The 21,362-nt window shown below is 40.8% G+C and overlaps 1 protein-coding gene across 1 annotated transcript; it reads right to left on the minus strand.

The window, feature by feature from the left end:
- Positions 1 to 11,264: 11,264 nt before the first annotated feature.
- hapln4 (hyaluronan and proteoglycan link protein 4) lies at positions 11,265 to 20,606 on the minus strand. Its single transcript, XM_034229709.1, has 7 exons — positions 20,409 to 20,606; positions 18,950 to 19,082; positions 16,617 to 16,806; positions 16,105 to 16,277; positions 15,382 to 15,497; positions 14,633 to 14,819; positions 11,265 to 12,533 (listed from the first exon to the last, which is right to left on the minus strand). The coding sequence occupies exons 1-7, from the start codon at positions 20,409 to 20,411 to the stop codon at positions 12,142 to 12,144; spliced, it is 1,194 nt and encodes a 397-aa protein (XP_034085600.1). The 5' UTR covers positions 20,412 to 20,606; the 3' UTR covers positions 11,265 to 12,141.
- Between the last annotated feature and the right edge of the window lie 756 nt (positions 20,607 to 21,362).

A 21,362-nucleotide genomic window follows, 5' to 3' on the forward strand; every position in this document is an offset into this window, starting at 1 on the left:
AATGTTCCATCTACTCCACTTAAACAATCAGGAGGCGAGGTAGATTCTTCAAAAAAGGCCTTAATTACTCCTTATAAACAAACTAAAACTAATTCTGCAGTAAGTTTAATGTTAGACTATGCACATGAACGTAATGTTAGCAACTGTTGGTTGTGCCAAAATATGCCAGAATCAATGCATTCTCCTATGTTTAGCCCAATTCCTTTCACAAAAGCTGATTACGGTTTAGTAAACTGGAATGACATAGCATCTAGAATTAGCGATGAGGCTGGGGATTGTTACACTCCTTCCTACCCAATAGACTCTGAAAAACCTTTACAGTACAAGGGCTTAGTCTCTCTCATTGTTGATACAGTAAATAAAGATTACCTGCCTGACGGTTTCAAACGTTTGATGTTTTTAAAACTAATATATATGAAGAAATACGTTAACCTAGCTTTTGAATATAGATTCCAGTTAGCTCTAGCTCAGACTAATTGTTCAGCTAACTTTACAAGTCCAACATGTACAATGCAACCACACACACCCGCTTTGTTAGTGGAAGCTTTGGTAACAGTTGTGCCCTGGTTCGGCTCTAGGACAGTGGACTCCGTTGAGGTTAAAATACATGACTGTACGCAGCCAATACCCTTAGGCAAGCCCCCTACACGTGACTGCTCAGTATATGTCCCCCCAATTGTTGTGCATGAATGGAAGAATGTGTCCATCTGTTTCCAGAATGCAGTAGGATCTCACACCTCTCCTGATGTGGGACACAGCGACTGTAATGCCATAGTGAGAGTACATATAGCCAGAATTCCCCTCCCACAGAGAGTTTACTTAGTTTGTGGGGACCGGGCCTATGGATGTGTGCCATATGATGTTTTTTATGGTACCTGTTATCTAGCCTACCTAATCCCTTTAATCCGTAAAGTAGAGGCTACTGAGATTGCAGCAATACTTCCCTCTCTACACAGGAACAGCAGGTCAATTACACAAGGACAACAGATAGCTAGCCTATTCTTGCCTTGGTACGGTATTTATGTTACTCAGCAGGAAATTGTCGCATTGTCTAAAGTTGTAGAACATCATTTAAATGTATCCAACACAGCGATGTTAGCTGAACACAAAGAATTGCAGGAAGTTAGGACAGTAGCACTACAGAATCGTATGGCGCTTGACCTCCTCTTAGCTACCCAAGGAGGAACATGCAAGGTGATAGGAAGTGAGTGCTGTTCTTTCATATCTGATGCCACACCTGAAGTTATGGACATGGCTCATGATACTGCCAGGGGAATAAAAGAATTGCATGAAACTCATGGGTTTACATTTGGGGAATTAAGTGGAACTTTTGGATCTTGGGGAGCGGGGCTGGTTAAATTTGTTGTTACTGTTTCAGTGTTTATCTTGGTTGTGCTGATCCTAGTGATCTGTTTGATCACTGTGGTTAAATTAGCCATACGAAGGGTTGCCAAGACCGCCCTCCAGGCCCCACAAAGGCTAGTTGGACATTCGACTGTACAGGACACAATATTAATGTACAATGCCGAGCTTCCGGACCCCTGGGTCTCCATCGTGATCTCCGACCCGTGGGTACCTCCATTCAACGATTGAGATGTTGTTTAAAGTTGATATTCTGAATAAAGAACAGATGTTTTGATAATTGATTACAGTTGATACACTAGATTAAAGGACAAATGTCTGATTTTTCCTTTGCAGGTTGTTTTACAAATAAAATGTCTGATTTTCCTTTTCAGATTTTGAACAAATGTATTTGAATGAAATAAATGTATTACTAAGTGCCTTACTCTTGAATAAAGCGTAATGAAGTAAACGTAAAGTAATGTTAAAGATTGAGGACACTGTAACTTTACAGTTTACAGATTGATCGATTCATCACTGCGAATTTATACCTTAAACTAGGAACCTTAGCTGGATTTCTCATAATCCTAAATGATACCTCAATTGATTTCTTATAATCCTAATTGTGTTTTTTAATAAGTAATTGCCTTAAAGTAAATCTTTAAGATGTAAGATGATTTAGAATCTGTGTTTGATGAATGAGATTAACTGAGTGATAAATGATAAAAGATCTTATTTTTGAAACATATATTTTGCTATAATATTTTGTACCCCATGTGTTTATTATTGTACCTTTTGACAAAAATGCCAAGCACTGAAGAGAGATGATTTTTATTATGATTGACTGTGTTCAATCATGGTGATTGAAGTGTTTTTCAATCTTGTTCTATTTTTAATGTAATGAATGTATCTGAGCCCACCCAACTCTGAGGACGCCTATTGATTTTAAGTATTGACTGAAATATTCTTAGACTAATGTTAATTGGTTATCAATAGATTGATAAAAAGAGTGAATCTGTAAGAGAATATTTTAATCTGATCTGTTTATAGAGTCTCTTATTATTCCTTAGAGTCTGTGATACTGCAAACATCTGCTTGTAGTCACTCAAAGACTCCTCTGTGGGTTGAGGTCACAGGTCAAACGCTTCTCCTATATCCGTGGGGGGGTTGAGACCTGGCCGCATCTCTTTGAGACAAGCAGATCATTGTCTCCCATCGGTTATTGATTAGGTAAACGCGGGCTTTCTATGGGCCGGCCTCTCCTCGTGTTGGTTAGATGTTTTGTGGCTTTTGGTGCAGAGATTATCTTGGTGGAGCACAGGACAGTGTGAAACTAAGATGATCTCCAGGCCGTATGTAATTAATGTACTGTGATCAATAAAACTCTCAGTGCTTTGGCTAACGACGGTTCCAGACTCCTTCATTCTACCTCAACATTGCAACAACAGAAGTTTACCTTCACACACTATAAAACACACTACAGGTAAGGGCAGAGCCAGCCCGACCCATTAAGCGACATAAGCGGCCGCTTAGGGCCCCACAGCCACTAAGGGGCCCCCTAGCAACAAACCTGAACCTCATCATGACACAAGAGAGGACGGCAGGATTGTATTTCCCGTGTTCAGTTAATGCAACAGAGGCAAGACACCAGACCAACCAGAGAGTTTAATGGAAATAAACATCTGTCTTATTGGCTGACAGGTACCTATCCTGTGAGCTGTGACAATGTTTAAAATAAACTGTCAGTCGGACTCAGAGTTTCTGAAGATGGACATAAGAATACATTTTCTTAAAAAATACGACAATTCTCAAGTGGTGGCTCACACAACAACCCCAGAGCCACCACTTGAGCCAGGTAAACAAGGTATGTAAATGTCAGTAAACTTCCAAGTTATGCGAACATGTAAGCAAAGCATAAATTACAGCTACGTTGAAGTTACTTTGAATCGCGGGGGTAAGCTAAACTGTTAGCAAGTAGCTATAGCTAGCCAGACATATTAAATAAACACTTTGTCATACAATCTAAATGTAATGTTTTTTAGCGTTACCTGGTGAAATGTGAAGCTCTCTGGGAAATGTTGACTTACTGTTCGACATGAAGCTAGAAGCTACCTCACAGTACCAAGCCCGCCTTAACCTGCCATCAGGCCCTGGGGCTGATAGTTTTTGTAGGCCCCCTATTTAAACAACAAATCAAAGTCATTTATAGCCTCGGCAGGCTCTGTGATCGCACTTCTCCACTCTGCTCTACGCGCGCCTGGTCCTCTCCTCCAGATGAGTGACGTATCGGGCCTCCCTCATGTATCTGTCCGGTTGCCGTTGGCTCCCCTCCACGTAGCAAGTCCTCGTCGTCCTCCCATCTCCTCCAACGGATAATGTCCCTCCTGTCTGTTTTTCCTCTCCAGCTACTCCATCGCTATCAGAACCAGACGGCCTACTTGGCTCCGAGGCCGGCACCGCTGCCGCTCGGTACAGAACTCATCTGTCCTTCCTCCTCATCCTGGCCTACAGGTTTAAAAATAACCTGTAAGCTTTGGCATGTTTTGTAATAGCTGCTTGTCTCGAAACTCCTTTTCCCTCAACAATTTCCTTTTCCGAGCGCCACTCTCAAACTTTTTCTTCTCCGAAATTGTCTCCTAAACAACCTTCATCTGTCACTCAATCACTCGCAATTTGAACAAGTCACATGTGAAACATATTCTCATTCTGATTGGCTGTTAAGTGGTGCCCACTGACTGTTTCGGAGTCATCATTTTTGAGAAAAATCTCTGGAATCCATCGATCTGATTGATTAGCGGAGCAAATGATCAAAATAGTATGGAGGGAAGATATTTGCGTTTGGATTACTGGTCTGGGGGAAGCTCACGAGTGTGTGTGTGTGTGTGTGTGTGTGTGTGTGTGTGTGTGTGTGTGTGTGTGTGTGTGTGTGTGTGTGTGTGTGTGTGTGTGTGTGTGTGTGTGTGTGTGTGTGTGTGTGTGTGTGTGTGTGTGTGTGTGTGTGTGTGTGTGTGTATACGTGTGTGTGTTTGTGTAATTTTGCGTTTGCGTGTATTGTGTTTGTTTCGCGGGGAAAACACTCACGAGAAACACCGGCTGTTGTTGTGCCTGCTGTGACGTCAAGTTACTCCGTTCTCCGCTTGTAATTATGCCGTTACAAGCTTCAAAGTTGTATTTATCATCTGAATTTGCCGAAACAAGTTTAATATTCTGAAAGCCAAGACTTTGGCTTTGTTTAATTGAAATCAGATGAAAACAAACTGTAACGGTCCGGACCTTGCCGTGCCGTGTTATCTATGATTACTGCACCTTACATTCATAATTTCAGCCGGAGGGAGGGGGGGCGGCGCTGTGGAAGTGCAGGGTGGCGAGTGAGAGCTGTCATCTTCCCTTTACAAGCTTCAAACATGTATTTATTGTGTGATTTTGGAAATAAAAGTTTCATATTCTGAAAGCCAAGACTTTGTTTATTTAAAATTTTTAAAAAACACCCGAAAAAAAATAAATATATATTTGAATCTTTTTTAATGTTTTTATTATTGGCTCATGATAGGCCCCCGATCTCCGTCGGCCCCTGGGCTTCAGCCCAGGTCAGCCCGTGCATTAAGGCGGCCCTGCACAGTACACAGTTGATCCGGAGTCCTGTCAGTTAAAGTGTTTCATAGTTAGCTTAGCTAAGCATCAACCTAGCACTGAAATATATGGATGTTATTTGACAGTATTTCTGAGAAAAAGTCAGCTGAAATGGTGTCATAGTTGCCACTGCTTTACATGTCAACAGCATGTTTGAACGTATTTGCAGCAGTAAATGTGTCTGTTTGGCCACTGACGTTGCCATAACAACACCTGAATTTAAATGTGCAACCTCTTTTTGTGACAGATTTTTGCAAGAAATTATAATTCTTCTGCATGATATTCCTATTGACAGCTAGTTTCTATATGAACATTATGAGATGGACAGCCAGAGAGAATAAATGAAAAACAGTTGTGAAATACTATATGACAAAACAAGAATATAGTATAAGTGATTTGTAAAATATCCATAAAGAAAAATCTGTTTACAGTTCTGTTTCATATGGGTGTTGAGAGATGTATCCATAGATCTCTTAATTTTGCTCTCAAAGTGCACCAGATTGATGCTTTTAACTTCAATATTTAAAAAAAAATCGACATGCTTATTTATACAATATGTGTGCTTATGCTAACATCATAAGACAAAAGTTGGTTCCGTGTTGTGTGTAGTGAGAACGCGCTAGAGTGAGGGGGCCCCCAAGCCAAAGCTCGCTTAGGGCCCCCAAAAGTCTAGGGCCGGCCCTGGGTGGGGGGGCCTCTTTAAATCAGAAGGATGTGTGATATAGTGGCTAAACTGGCACCCTTTTCCTCACAGAAATCTCAACAGTTTTTAAGGTCAGAAGTTTGCCTCTTTACTGCAGCTTCCTCAGGGACGTCACTCCAAGTTCCATACGAAATGAAAGTGCACACAGCAAGCCATAAGGTGAGTGGGAGGTGTTGTGGGAGGGGGTTTTGTGACCGAGGTGAGATTAGCTTCAAACGTTTGTGTACTTCTGGATCCACTCAGTTCCTTTATGTCTCCTTCAGACCACAATAGCTCACTGACCAGTCAATTTCCATATGCCGGTGCAGGCCCAGATACCCTTGAGCCTTCCTGCATTTCACCAGCACTCTTCATTCCAGATGTTTTTTCTGCCTTTCTCCTCTTATCTTTCGGCCTTCCTTTTATTCCCTCAAACGCCTTTCTCCCACCTATCTCTCGTCCACACTTCTTATTCTCTGTGTGGCTCCCCCTGCCTGCCTTTCAATCTGTCCTTCGCAGTGACTTTGCTTTTCTGCTGAGGCTGTTCCCTTTCCTTCATCTCTTCCTGACACACACACAGCTTCATTCTCAGACAAAATGATTTGAACTCTTTCATTAACCTCCCACTATTCTCTTTCGACCAAAATCCGTGATTGTTGTAAGAGCCCTGTGAGTAATCCATAGTGACAGCTCGCTACCAGAGATGTGAGCTGATGGAAACATGCAGACCGGACTGTGGTGAAAACTAAAGATCACTTTCCTTTAGAGGCATGTATACAACACAGGGCAGACTCTCTCATTCATTAGCCGCAGTGCACTCCATTAGATGGTTAACACTTTCAATTATCTCAACCCTGCTTCCTGTTTAATACGGCCCGCACTCTGGAGGAAACCTCTCACAATTTGGCTGATTACCCGTCTCCACAAACTTAATGCTTTCGATGTATACTATGTATCAGCAGCAGCAGCAGCAGCAGTATGCTCCGGCTGGGTTACACACAGAATGCATAAGGCATTAAGGGAGATCATTTAGGGACATGGGGTAATTTCAGAAGCTATTTCCCATGGGCTAATGCAGTATGGATATGGCTTCTGTTTGTGAGTTCATTCATAACCATGTTGAGGTCTGATGCAGAAGTAAAAGTTAATTCCTGTGGGGATAATCTCACAGAGTTGCATTCTCCTCATGTTAGGCTGCAATTCCCACTGTCGTCAAATTAATCATGTGTAAAGACGTTTGTGGAGACGAATGCAGGAAACAAAATGAAGACGTTCTTTATGAAAACATAAATAGGCTATAAATCAATACATTATTTGCAATGATGTAACAAGTCTCTAGTTTTGTTTACATTATTATAGTCCAAATTCTGCCTGGCTATTTAAAAACTGCCTTTGGTTAATGCATTCTGAAATAACAAGACCACAGCTGGAACATTTGATTTCCGGATCTAGCTTTGCTTATAGAAAAATGTTCAGGCACAAAACCAACCATCTGTAATTTCTTTTCACGGCTTAAAAAACCACAGTAAGTGAGTTGGGTTTGGAGTTATTGCTTTTGAAGAAATTAGCATTTTAGATGCACAAACAAAGAGCTAGTTTTGGATAGTTTTCTTATTAACTAAGTTTTGAGTAATTGCGATGAGCCTATATATTTTATGTTGGTGTAATGCTCTTTGATTAACTTTGAAATGCACCAGAAGAGAGTAACACAGTGTGGCTGTGAAGTAGACCACAAGATGGTGCTGTTATGGAGATAAAAAGGAAACACAGGTGCAAAACATTATATATGGATGACTGCATGATACAATGAACCTATTGGAAGCTTGGTATGTGTATATAAAGTGGTTCCTAACACATCCCTTCTGTTTGCACGCAATGCAGGTCTGAGCTGCAACACTGGGCTTTGATTAATACAAAGTAGGGAGTGAAGTGTTGCATGTAGGTCACCTTCACCAGTTACTGCAATTCATTTAAAAAACACTTGCAGCAGCACTAATCTGTGGGGGTTGAGAAAATCAATTCTTAATCTTTTATTCACAAATATGTGTCTTTATTGATTTAGACAACTCATTTAGATCTGTATAAAGTTAAGTCAGATGTGCGCATTACGGTATTTTCCCCTTATGTGTTAGAATCTACACTTTGGGATGTTGGACTTAAGGAATATAGGATGAGTGTCTTCTAAAAATCTAGTTTCACAACGTCGAGGACCTCCAACCCCCATGTTTTCATGTAGGGTCTGATTAAACCTGTGGTTAGGTTTAGTTGAGCTTTGCTGTGATTTATGTGGGGACACAGAAATCAGTGGCAGTGTTAAAACAATTCCCACAAAAAGTCACTATTTTCTGGGAACAATTCCTCAATGCAATGGGTGTGTTATCGTCTGAGTACTGAACTGAATGAGTAAACAAGGGAGTGATTTAGGGCACAAGCTAAATGTATTATTACTAATATATTTATAATGTGAAAAGCCCTACACACCCAAACAGGTGTATTCACGTATTGTCTGATGACTTATTGTACAAAGCAGCACAGGTGCATCTAACAATAACGATGGCTGCAGTCCAGAATCCTGGTTTTCTGCACGCTTGCTTAATGGTTTTGCCATCTGACAAAATAAAATGGGGAATAGTCATAATTAATGGCATTAGTTCCACCTGTAATTGCCCTGCTGTGACAAGTCAAAGATATCTGCTGTGAAAAAGCTCCAAAATGATGGCAAAGCTATAATTTGTAAAAGAAAAACCACCAGGAGAAACTTGGAGATGTCAATCAGTGTGGAGAAGAGGTCTAATCAGGCTTAAGTGTAAACACCTGTGAGGTGCAGCAACAGTGAGTGCATATCAATGTATCTGACTACCATCCTGTTTCATTTGACTTCTTATATCACTTTTTGCCTTAAAGGGGCCCTATCATGTTCATGTTCATTTTCAGGTTCATATTTGTATTTTGTGCCTCACTGAGACATGATTACATGCTTTATTACATGCTCAAAAAGGTCTTTATTTTTCTCCTGATAACTGTGCTTCAGCACCTCTTTTCACCCTCTGTCTGAAACCAGAGCTCTGTCTGCTCTGATTGGTTAGCTAGACGGCTCTGTCAAGCGCTTGGAGATGTCCCGCCCCTCAGCACATCACATACAATTGTGGAGCGCTAGCAAATAGAAGCGCAATTGTTAGATAGTGATGTCATTATGTTACAGAATGAAACAAAGGATTCCAATGGAGTAGTTTCAGGCAGGGGGGGGAGTGTGTGGAAGAGCCTTTGCAGACCATTTACATGCGAAACAACCTATATAACACACGACTACAGGAAAGAAAAACCCAAAAAGCATCATAGGGCCTCTTTACACCCAGTCTCTGTTTTTACTTTCGGCCTGTTGGGAGGCCCTGACCTCTATTAAAAGCTGATAAATGTGACCAAGTGAACATAAGTGCATTCCCTTCTCTTTGTGTTTACTGTGTGGCAGCACTTTGTTGTTATAGGGTCACCTAATTTAATTTCATGCTCGGGCAGAAAAGGCAACGAGCAGGCCTGATGAAATGAAGACAGCACTATCATCTTCTGAGCAAAAATAGTTCAAAGGGTTCAATCACATTTCTGAAGCTCGTCATTGCATCATCCTCGTAGCTGTCTGTCTTTTCTCTGCCGAATGTTTCTCCTGTCATCAAATAAAGCGAGTGTGGACAAGCTTTTATAAAGGCCAGTGCCGCTCGAATGTTCTTCTTCATGAAGATGTTCTAGTGCAAGGCCTGTTGAGCTCACCATCTGTGGAATGTGTGGTTTCTTTGAGCACACAGTATGTAGCTATAATATTGTACTTCTTAACAAAAGCATACTGCACACAGATTTGTCATTTCTGTTCAAAAGTGTTAGCAGTCAAAAGTGAAGTGGCTGCTATTCATGATGACCTCGCTCTTACATAAGAGGGAGCTTGCTGCTCAGTGCCATGCAAAATGAATTTTAAATGGGTTACAATTGCAATCCTGAGCATGTCAAAAACATCTAAATTACTTCGGTTTCTAAATGCGGAATACATAATCCTCCATAAATGATAGATGTTATAGTGCATCATGCAGGACTTTGCTTATTAATTTAGCGGCTGTGACTCTAAATTCACACAGCCTCACAGACTAATGGGGCTTCTGAGGGTTTTCTACAGGTCAATGTTGTCACTGCTAGCTATTACTTCATGATGTTGGACCTGCGATAAACATGACTTTGATTACAACCTGCCAGTTGCTATGACGATGACATGGTTTGTTCTGCTGTGTTGGCACAACACCAACCAGCTCCCACTCGGAGCTGGGTTCACCACTCAGCAGTTTCTCTCAGCGGCAAACACTCAAGCACACCAGGCAGAGAAAGGCACATATACTCCTGAAGGAAACAATTGAAATAAGATTTGTTCCTTATATCAAGTTTTTTTTTGAAAAATTCATAGAAACTAAGATGGAGAACAGTGCATCCATCATGCTATCGCCTCTTTGTTATGGGAAATTAGGAAGTATTGACATTATCTCTGTTTATTTTTACCTTAATTTGTTGAACCATAGCCTGTTTAACAACTGGTCTTTTGGCAATCCGGCTTGTTGTTGTGTAATGTCCCGAAAGTTGGTGAAGGACACTCAAATAAACCAACCAATCAGTCCAAATATAACTATGTATGATGAATCTCGGGTATCATTTTTAGCCATTGCAGCAGTTTACTCCATGGCAATAAGTTGGTCGATCGTTCGCCCAACCACTTTGGTCCAGACTGAAACACCTTTAAAAAAAGAAAAAAAAGACAGGGTAACATTCATGGTTTCCAGACGGTGTATCCTGATCCTCAGAGATGTTCTCTTGCAGCATCATAACATCTAGCTATTTTAATGCAAATGTCTCAACATTTATTTTGTGGGTTGCCATGGAAGCATCATCTTCAGGTTATTTTGTCAAGTACTTTAATAAGCAAATTCCTTCAAAACTAATGACATTCCCGCCTTCAGCTGTATTTTGTTTAAGTGCTAATAAGCTAATGTTAGCATGCACAGCCTAAACGTTATATCCGTCAATTAGGTGTTGCAGGTTTCGGCCTGTCCAAGGACATCCAAGGGTCTATAACTACGCTGAAAGGAAAACATTGAAACATTTTATGAGGTTTGATATTCTTTTGTTATCAAAAAGTTTGCTGAAGGCATTATAAAAGATCAAACTTTCCACTTCATGATTCTGTGTCAGCTCATCTCCATGTAGAAAGCATGACTGGCTCTGGTCTGCGTATCCTCTAAATTAACTTTTCAGACCATGTGAGTGAGATGATCGACTGACTGGGCAGCTGTGGCTCAACAGAGCGAGTTGTCCATTAACATCCTGGTCAGTGAGTCGTTGCCTGATCTTTCCTACGTTAGTGAAACACCAATCAGGTCAGTCCTGTGCCTTGCATGCCTGCCATTACTGCGAAAACTGTTAGTGCTCTGTATAAAAGCATTGTATAAATGCAGTCCATACTCATTAAACTCATCGCACCGTTTAGTGTGCCTTCGTATGGAAGTGCATCTGCTACATCTCTCCTCTCATTACATTTTTTCATCAGTAGTTCTCATTAAATAACTGCACACAAACAAAACAACTTTTACCTTTTTATTTCCCAGAACATACATTTATTCATTGTCGTAAACATACACAGTAATAAAGGTTGCTGCAAACATTTATAGTGCAATTTGTGGACCAGGTAGCTTAGAAGTATGTGAGGTAAACAGCAATTATTGTAGCTTTATATTTCTGACTAATCAGCCTCAGCATACACTCTCAGCAGCCAAGCAGTACATGTTCGCTTTAGTCTCAGCTAAGATGCTATCATAGATTAAAGCTATATTTTAAAGTGCACATTTTTTAGAGCTAGTACAATATGTACTGTACTACTTGTTCAGCTCTGATGATAAGATTGCCTGGTCTTAGTTAATGAGGCAAATGACTTGCGCTGTGCCAGACGCTTGCTAACGAAGCATGGCACCCAGATACAGGCAAGTTACAAATGACCAATTACAATTTATAACTAAAAGGATTCTATTTCCATCTGGCAGATGATCCTGTCTCACCACGTCATGAGTGTTTTGACTCTGACTGGGACCCTGGCTCAGACTGGAGCTCAGCAGCCAAAGTGAAGGCCAAAATATCATCCACACACACACACAATCGTAAACAAGGATATTTATTGCAGATTCTCTGATGTGATGTGTGCCTGAGTGATGAAGCTGCCGTTAAACCTCACAGCTATCCAGCGAAAGATGTGCTAAAATACTCACTCCTTTAGGGTATTGTCTGGCTTGAGACAAAGGGAAACTCACCCTAATAAATACGTTGCCATAACCTCACTTCTGCAAATGAGTGCATCTTGTCGAATGGTGTTTTACTTTGTAAGCGATGGATAGTTTCCTACTAGGTGACAGTTGTTGCTGTCAAATCTAAAATTGCTTCCTCCTTCTGCTCTCAGTCTTTGCACTTTAATTCCCCCTTGTAGCATTTGTGGACATGCTGCTACTGCTTTTCTTCTTTGTCAAACTATCTGTGGGGCTTTTTGTCATGACAGTACCACCTACTGTTTCATCCTTGTTCTTTTGGAAACAGAAGACCCCGTAGAGGCGGAATTTTTTATCAGGGAAGCCCAGGTGTCGGACGCCTGGCTGGGATCCTCCACAGCGAGAGCGAGGGTTGACAATGGGGTAACGGATGCTGCCGTCCTCCAGCCAGCCGGCCTCACAGCGGTCCAGGAGCTGGAACTTCCACGCAGCGTACAGTTGACCCACTTTGGCCACAGCCGAGCCTTCTCGAATGCAAGCCTTCACCGCCTCTGCATAGTTCACCTTCTTAAAGCGTTTGAGAAAATACACTTTGCCTGAAGGGATAAAGAGGGAGAGGAGAAGGTGTTTGTTGTAAGAACAACTGAACATGTGAATGTAAACAGAGCAAGTGCATTGATCAGGAAGGCAAAAGGAAAGAAAGAGAGGGTGAAGCCCCAGAGACAAGCTGAGCCCTGAGGGAAGATATCCTCAGCGCTCCTTGCTTCTCTGCCTGTCTGTGTTCAGAATATTAAATCGTTCCAACAAGCCGTCCGGGCACCCGCTCAAAATCGAAAGGCAATACCATGACTCAAAATTACTCTTAAAACGTTTCCATTTTTGCTTTCATCGGGACACTTTTTCGCCCGGCAGTTTTAAGGAATTGGCTGAATTGATTCAACTGAACTGAATCAAAACTAAGGATTCTCCTAAGAATGAAAAGAGAATATAAAGAACCAAACCGAGAACAAAGAGTTTGATGGTTTCTCCAAACAGAGACAACAAGAAAATCATGTTCGTATCCTCAGGTTTGCGCTTGGCTCAGCTATTGATTTTATGCTTGTTTATGTTCCTGCTGGCTATTAGAGAGGCAAAATATTGTCTCATATATCCCCGGGGGACGCTCGGTAAATACCTTCCAGCTGGACGGAGCAATAGTGACCACTGCTGAGACCTCCCCCCCACAACAGACTGTCCACAGTAATTAACACACAGGGGAGGCCATGAGCAATCGTTTAAGCTTACTGTCATACTGTCTTTTTCACGCTAAGGAAAATTGATGGCACTGTTTCTTTGTTTCAGTTCGGACTATCCCAACACTGTTCATGATTAATTGAAGAGCATTGTGTTTTGTCTAAATAATAAAAAACGTCTTGGTTTTTAGAATAATCTTTTAAACTTCAAAGAGGTGCAGGCAGGATGGAAGTTTTGTCCAAATCTAATTTGTTAAATACCCTGTTATGTTTCACTAATTAACCAATGTTTTAAAGCAGTTGTTACACCGTTTTGGAAATACACTTATTTGCTTTCTTGTGGAGTAAGAAATAAAATATCAGATTCTCTTGTTTGGCAGGTGAATACGAATCTAGTTGGATATAAGGATGGTTTGAGCACATTTCTACGAGAAAGCATAGGGTGCACAAACTTTCTTTATTGTGTGTTGTTTTCTTGGTCACAGGGATAGCTTCTAGTTGCTAAGCTAACCTGCTGTGGGCTTTTTTAGCGTACTGATATGAGTGTGGTATCAATCTTCTCAAACTGACTGATGGCAAAATGGCTAATATATGTATAACCAAAAATAACAAACTGTCCCTTTCATTATCAATAAATCAATCAAAATAATTTGTTAATCCCAGGTGGAAATCAAAAATCAAATCAACGGCGAAAAAAAATATCTCTCTACAAGAAAGATAGACAGGGAGAAGATAACTTTATTTTATAATCAATACTTATATTTACCCTTGATTGCTGGTATCTCTCACACCCCCACAGAGAGTCTGCTCTCGCGTCTCTGTCACTGTTAAGGAGTAATAATCACATAATGCTGTAAAACCTTTTATTACAGTTTTTTCTCATCATACACGTTGAGAGGTTTTGACTACCCCGAGATAACGGATAACTTTCATGATGGAAAAAAAAGAATCCAGCCTCCGACTTTCTAAAGTAAGTTTGAGCTTATAAACCTGGAGATGTGTGACGGAGACACTATAGCAGACTCTCTGTGGGGATGTGATGTAAATCAAATAACTTGGAGATGAAAGATGCTGGCACCCAGAGGACGCCGTGGCCGGAGCATGGGCAGAAGGAACACAGCCTGATGTAAATCCAATGGCCTTAGGCTGGCAAGATCACAGGCAAAGATCACAGGCATGGACCTAATTTCCCCACTGGCCAACAGTCATGATGGATCCTCTCCCTATACAGTACCGCAACAAATCCAGTGCTACCAGTTTCTTGTTTTCTTCCAATTATGAGCAGACATTCTGAGTACTCAGTGGAATGTTTGTATTTAGTCGAATGATCATGCAGATAGACTACAAAGTGTTTCTGATCTTCAGATACAGACATGTCTGTGAACACCACTATGGCCTCCAACCATCTCTCTCTCTCTCTCTCTCTCTCTCTCTCTCTCTCTCTCTCTCTCTCTGTTTCTCACCATTGAGCTTAGAAGTGAAGCAGAAAGCATCATAGCGCTCGTCCTCCTTGTGCCTGTAGCCATAGTTACGAACGCCAGCGGGGGTGTCCTTGCGGCCGCACTGGTCTCTGGGATGAGATATTGGGTACTGCACTGAGCCGTCCTCCAGCCATCCAGCATTACACCAGTCCAGCCCTTCCAGCCAGGCCTGTGGCGGGAGATAATGTACATTAGTGGGTAATACTAAAGGATTAAATACACTATTAAGAGGAGAAGGAATTTCATTAATCTCTTCTGACATAACTCTGGACTTCATATGGGTTTCTTCTTTTAAAGCCTTTGGTAAAATCATTGGATTGGTCCTGCATATTTCTAATTTTAGACTTACTATTGTAGTGTATGACTGAAAGTTGTAGCCAGTAGTGCATTATTAATATTAAGTATAAGAGTAGGCAGTAAATGAATGTGTTGTCTTTGACACATACCCGTATCTCCTCCCATTGACAAAATGCAATACTTTAACATAAGCATTAAATATACGAACATCTTTGTGATCCTTCCACATACCGTAATATTTCTATACTGACTATTTTTTTACATTATCATTTATTTTACTTTGTTTATGTTTGCACCATAATGCACCAAAAACCAACATATCAAAACAAACCTGAATTGTGATTTTAATGTGTTATACATTTTAATCCATAGAATTGGTTTGGGATTTCGACATGATTCAGGGCATGTGAAATACAGGAAATGCATGAACTCACCTTGTGCAGTTGAGAGTGAGAGGCCAGAATAGCGTCCTGCTGTTTGCAGGCATCCTCCCCCTGGTGGTAGTTGAGTTTATAGCGCCCCTCTCGGGGGTAATAAGGAAACACCACTCCTACAGGTGACAGAAACAGACCTTCTCTTGAGTGTGTTTATGTAAAATGTTTGAATTTCACTTGAATCTCACGTGAACTGGTCTAGCTCTCCGGCCAACATTGTATACAAGAGCCAGTGGAGCATTAGAAATGTCAGAGCTTCTCTTGACAACTGGTACGACAAAATCCATGAAATCTATGTTATGGAAAGAATCACCTTCTCAATGAGGCTTCAGGAAAACACATTTGAAGAAATATGGAAAAAGTGGAGAATTTACATATCCCAAAGACGACCATCCCTTGTTTGACTGTGTTTCTATACACCGATTGAATGTATATGTATGTATGGTCACATGTATGTGTGTATTGTATGTATATATGTATGTTGATATGTATGCATATGTACATGTGTAGACATTTACTATTTCAAACAACCCCTGTGTACTTTTTCGTTTTTATTTTATTTTGACTAATTTTGTATGCTATTTCATTTGTCACTTTCGGGTCTCTAAAAATATATGATTTGAAAAACTGTACTTGTATTATAATGTGACCCCAAATAAATTTAAAAAAAAGAAATGTCAGAGCTTCGACAAAATCTCTTTCAATGCATCTTTAATTCCTGACCTTCAAGGTCAAGGTTGACAAATCCTGTATCGTCCTCCATGTCGTTAGTGACTTCACACTCAAAGCGTCCATAGTCCTCCAGTGTGACATTTTGGATGATCACCGAGGCGTCTCCGGGTCCTGCCTGCTCCAGAAACACTCGGCCTTTGTACGAGCCAAACACACGCTGCTCCCTGGAGGAATTTCAGAGAAATCTATGAATTAATTTTGCCCTCATAAAAGCTGCTATGAGCAAACATATTGAGAAATACTCTAACATGAAAAATTCTCTATAGATTGATTTTATGTGGCAACTCTTCTTTTATCGCCTGTTGAAAAGAGCAATGTTTTTTTTATTGACACAGTGGGTTCATGAAAATTAAATATTACATTGTCATGGTGTGTTTGGCAAGATAGTATGTGGCAGTAAATATATTGAAAATCAATTCAATCAAATAAACATTTATTGGGTTCTTTAACTGAGAAAACAAAAATGTATTACAACAAAATATACAAAATGATTGACTGAAAACCTCCCAAGTGCCACAAAGACGTCCTCAAACTGCAGAGCATCGGTCACTTTGGTCCATTTGATCCGAATGCGAGCGGGGTCGGTGTTCTCCGGCTCATGGTGGTATCTGCAGGGCAGAGTGATGGAGCCGCCGCGGTGTGTCACCACTTTCCCCGGAGCTGTCTGCACAATCACTGCCCCGGTGTCATCCTCTGTGGGAAGATAAACTCTGTTTTAGGGGAATATAGTTATCTGACCTTTACCTTAATCTTACTTCTCTGCTTTCTTACGATGTTTTTACTTTCTTTATTCATCGATACTTAACTACTTCATTGGCTAGAAATCTATATTTTGAATAATGCAACTTATCAAAGTTAATATTTGCTATCATTTGTTTATAGTTTCTACAGTGTGTACAGTATGTTCCTTGTCTCTTGTGAATGATAGTGTTGTTTCTTGTTGGTTGTATGTACAGTTGAATTGTTGCATGTAGCATTATTGAATTGAATTGCAATACTAATATGTGCAGTCAATGCTAACACGTTCACAATATGCATTTCCCACAGAAAAAACAAACCTGGAACCTGAACCTTGAAGCTATAGTGCTTACTGCTCCACCTATCATCAGATTACCCCACTCCAAATGTTGTCCTCAACCTCTGCAGCGAGTAATGTGCCAAAATGACCCGGGACTAATGGTTACCATAGGCCTCTTCTCCTAATGGGCGATAACAAGACCTAGTTTGCATTTTTGGCAGACATTTGCTCAGTGTGTGTGTGTGTGTGTGTGTGTGTGTGTGTGTGTGTGTGTGTGTGTGTGTGTGTGTGTGTGTGTGTGTGTGTGTGTGTGTGTGTGTGTGTGTGTGTGTGTGTGTGTGTGTGGTCTAGCATTACTATACTTGTGGGGACCTAAATCTGTTTACAGTCACGTGTGGGGACTGGCTTCCCTTATGGGGACAAATTGGAGGTCCCCATGAGGGGAATCATTAATTTCAGGGTGAAGACTTGGTTAGGTTTAGGGTTAGGGTAAGGTTAAGGGTTAGGGTTAGGCATGTGTTGGTTATGGTTAAGGTTAGGATAAGTCTCCAGGAAATGCATGTAAGTCAATGTAATGTCCCCTGAAGTGATGTATACATGGTGTGTGTGTGTGTGTGTGTGTGTGTGTGTGTGTATGTGTATGTGTATGTGTGTGTGTGTGTGTGTGTGCGTGTGCGTGCGTGTGTGTGTGTGTGTGTGTGTGTGTGTGTGTGTGTGTGTGTCAACAAGTGCAGGGTAAACATTTAATGAGCGGCTGCAAGAGGTTTTCTGCTATGTTGTGACCAGATAAAGGCACTAATAATTTTTCCAAACCGGCAATTAGTAATGTCACTGATTTCGGCTCTCTTCAAAGTTGTTTATCACCAGCAACCATGAAAGCAAAGTGGTGTTTATTCAAAACCTTAAGACTATATTTCCCAAAAGCTAAAAAATGATGTTAAGATCAACAACATCACGCTACTAGCGACTCCTACTGGTATTAAGAATGCACGTGTGCAAGAAGGTGGCTGAAGATTGGAAAATATGCAACTCTACATGTGTTAAACTGTCTTCGTAAAACTGGCAGCTCAGAAGCAGAAGGCAGTCGTTAATTACTGCAAACAAGCGCTGAACAACGCCGTAAACTACCTGCCTAGCACCAGACATAAAGCAGACAAACACAGTTAAAGACTAGCTGCAAAACAATGTCAAACTTGTTTTTCCGTAAAGTTAAAGAACATTTACTCAGCGGTACTTTCCTTTATGTTTTCCATTTTATAACCTCATACTTGCATCTTCTACATTTAATAGGAAAATATACATGTCTAACTAGTTGGAAAGTATACACAGATTACATATAATGCATAGGCATAGCGGCCGGGAAGAGGAGTTCAATCATTGGAGAATATCTGATGCAGTCGATTAGTTTAATCCCTGATGTCATCAATATTCTTTGTGGGTAAATGTTAGGAATCCTAACCAGTCCTCAACTGGATACTTGGTGGTGGTGCCAGATGTGATATAATATTACCATCTTTCAATATTCTTGACTTAACAGTATTGAGGTCAGGCATAATGTTTGAAATATTATTTGTAAGGCTTTATCCTGCCGGTTTTCTTTCTTTCTTTCTTAGGATCGTTAAACCCTGGGTAAGACTTAACATGAGCATTTTTCATGGTGCCATCTCTAGAACTAATTTGACCTCTGCAGACAGTGTATCCTCCTTAATTATTGGTACACGATGTAACAGCTATGCAGATCAGTGCAGCATACTGTAGGAGCTCCTTTCTTTGCTGCTGTGAGCTGCAAGATGTGCAAAATAAATATATGTTCCTTACCGAGCACGTGCACCACTTTTCTCCTTCCCTTGTCTGTGTCAGCAGGCAGGCAAGTCACAGAGAGTGCAGAAGTCAGGATGAAAACCAAAAAGGACATTTTCCTGAAGGCCAGAGGCCGCAGACGCTTCAAGAACTGCCGGAAGGGACACAACAGAGAATAATGGTGATCACAGGTTAAAAGGAAAAATTGAGAAACCAGACAGCAGCGTTGCAGGGAAGCAATCAAGAGTAGCCTACCAAGGACAATCAGTTGACTTATTAGGGGTCCAAAACAGAAGACTAAACTTTATAGGAAAGGAATAATAATAAACTATAACCCCACATATTCCATGCAACATGGGAAAAATCCACCTATGTCTCCTGCCTCTGTCATGCTGCAACTCTGACAGAGAACTTTAGGTGTTTAAAAGTTATATAGCTGAGCTGTTCATTGAGAAAAGTGAGCCAAACAAAAAGCAGCAGATAATTGATTTGTTCAGTTCTCTCAAAACAGGAAAATAAGGTTACCGAAGTGTGTCTTGAATGTTTTTGGTTTTAGAGTCATGCTTTCAAGTCACAGTTTGCGACACTGAGCCGTTTTAAGCTGCCAGCTGTGTAGCTCACAGTCACGTATGAAAAGAGGAGATAGTCCTCGACGGATGGGCGAAACTTGTATCTTGTTTTGCACTTTTTTATCTTTTCTGCCAAGTGGCAGTTGAAGGGAAAAGTAAGTATTTGGAAAGTTTTGAGGGGGAAACAGGATTTGCACAGTAAACAATAGTAAACAAAGGAATATATGCAGACATGAAATCCTCACAGATACTGAAGAAGTAAAATAGAAAAACATGTACATATTTCATGTAGAGAAAAGCAGAAAAATACCACAACACATTCTGAAATTCTCTCCAGAGTATAGGAACAAACTCCCTCAGGCAGTGACCAATGAAGGATCACCTTGCTGAAAAACTCCTGAAAGCTACTGCTGCTTATTCCGCTCAAGAGCTCATTATCTTTACACACTCTCTCTAGGTTATGGATTAGTGTGCAGTGGTTGCTCAGAGCACTACAGCCGCAGACTGGTGTGTATTTTGACCCAGGGACTGCATAAATCCATGATGCATTGCAACAAACTTTCAACACATGCTTACGCACATAGTTTGTACTGAAATAATATTATCCTGACAACAAAATACAGGAGTCAAGTAGGTATACAGCAGCTGTGTGCACTGCTCTGCATTGTCAGTGTCACCTGAGAATAATGACTTGTATGTAAACAGCACTGCTGCAGTACGTAACATCTGAACAGGCCCCAGTGAAGCAGGGTTACTAAAGCAGCAACATTACATGCACATTGAAAACTATCAACCGCCCTGCTGCATCATTTTCTCAAGGTTAGTCCAATGAACATCCCTGCAGTTCCCACGCAGCACAGAGAACTGCAGAGCATAACCGTAGTAATGGAGCACAAAAGTGAACTTACCATGGCTATCACAACAGGATGAATGTCTGGATGCAGCAGATGTGGTGTTTTACTCCTCACTAAGCGTTGTTCTGCAGCAGCTCTCACCCCTCTGCCTCCCTCTCTCTCTCTCTGTTCCCTGTCCCATCGCTGATCTCTCGCACTGCAGGGGAACCACCGGGGGTTGTGGGTCCCGCAGTCCTCCGATGACGCAGCACACATTTCAGTGTGAGGCTGTGTGGATAAGGCAAGGACTCAGCAATGATTTCACACTGATTTGTTTGTGAGTGTATTTCCTGTTGTTGTTGTTAGAGCCATTAGAGTATCACTTATTGGTTTGAGTGTCACACAGTTCGTAGCAGTTAATGCAGTGAGACCTCATTAACTTTCAGGAAGAACATACACAAATTGAAATAATGAAAGCTGTTTGTGTTGACACTATGACTGAAGATTAGAACTGAATTATGTCATTGTGACAACACAAATCAAATTCATTTAAACATCTTTATGAGGAACAGTAATAAAGAATATATTTTTTATCTCAAATGTTCCCATTGTAATACATTATAAGAATTGTACGGCATTATAAGACAACATTTTTCAGTCGTAAAAGTGTACTGCACAATGTGATGGCTGATGTATTGCACCATCAGCACATGTAGATTGGCTCCCTATAAGATTCACTTTCAGGATACATTTTTGGACTGACTCCAGGTTGGGATCTACCTTTCACAATAAAAGCCTATAGACATATACACTGTGTCTATGTTTACCAGAGAGCTTGTTGCTGAGAGCCAACATTAACCAAATATGTTACAGCTATCCTATCCCCAGATAGCAGAACAACCAGAGAAACGTAAACATTGTTAACTGTATGTCTCTTTTACCAGACAAAAAGTAAATGTTGCTACTTTTATTTGTGATACTTATTTGCAGATGTTGCTCAATATTTAAATATTGCAGTATTGTTGCTTT

Source organism: Gymnodraco acuticeps, unplaced genomic scaffold, assembly GCF_902827175.1.
Source record: "Gymnodraco acuticeps unplaced genomic scaffold, fGymAcu1.1, whole genome shotgun sequence".
Classification (NCBI taxonomy): domain Eukaryota; kingdom Metazoa; phylum Chordata; class Actinopteri; order Perciformes; family Bathydraconidae; genus Gymnodraco; species Gymnodraco acuticeps.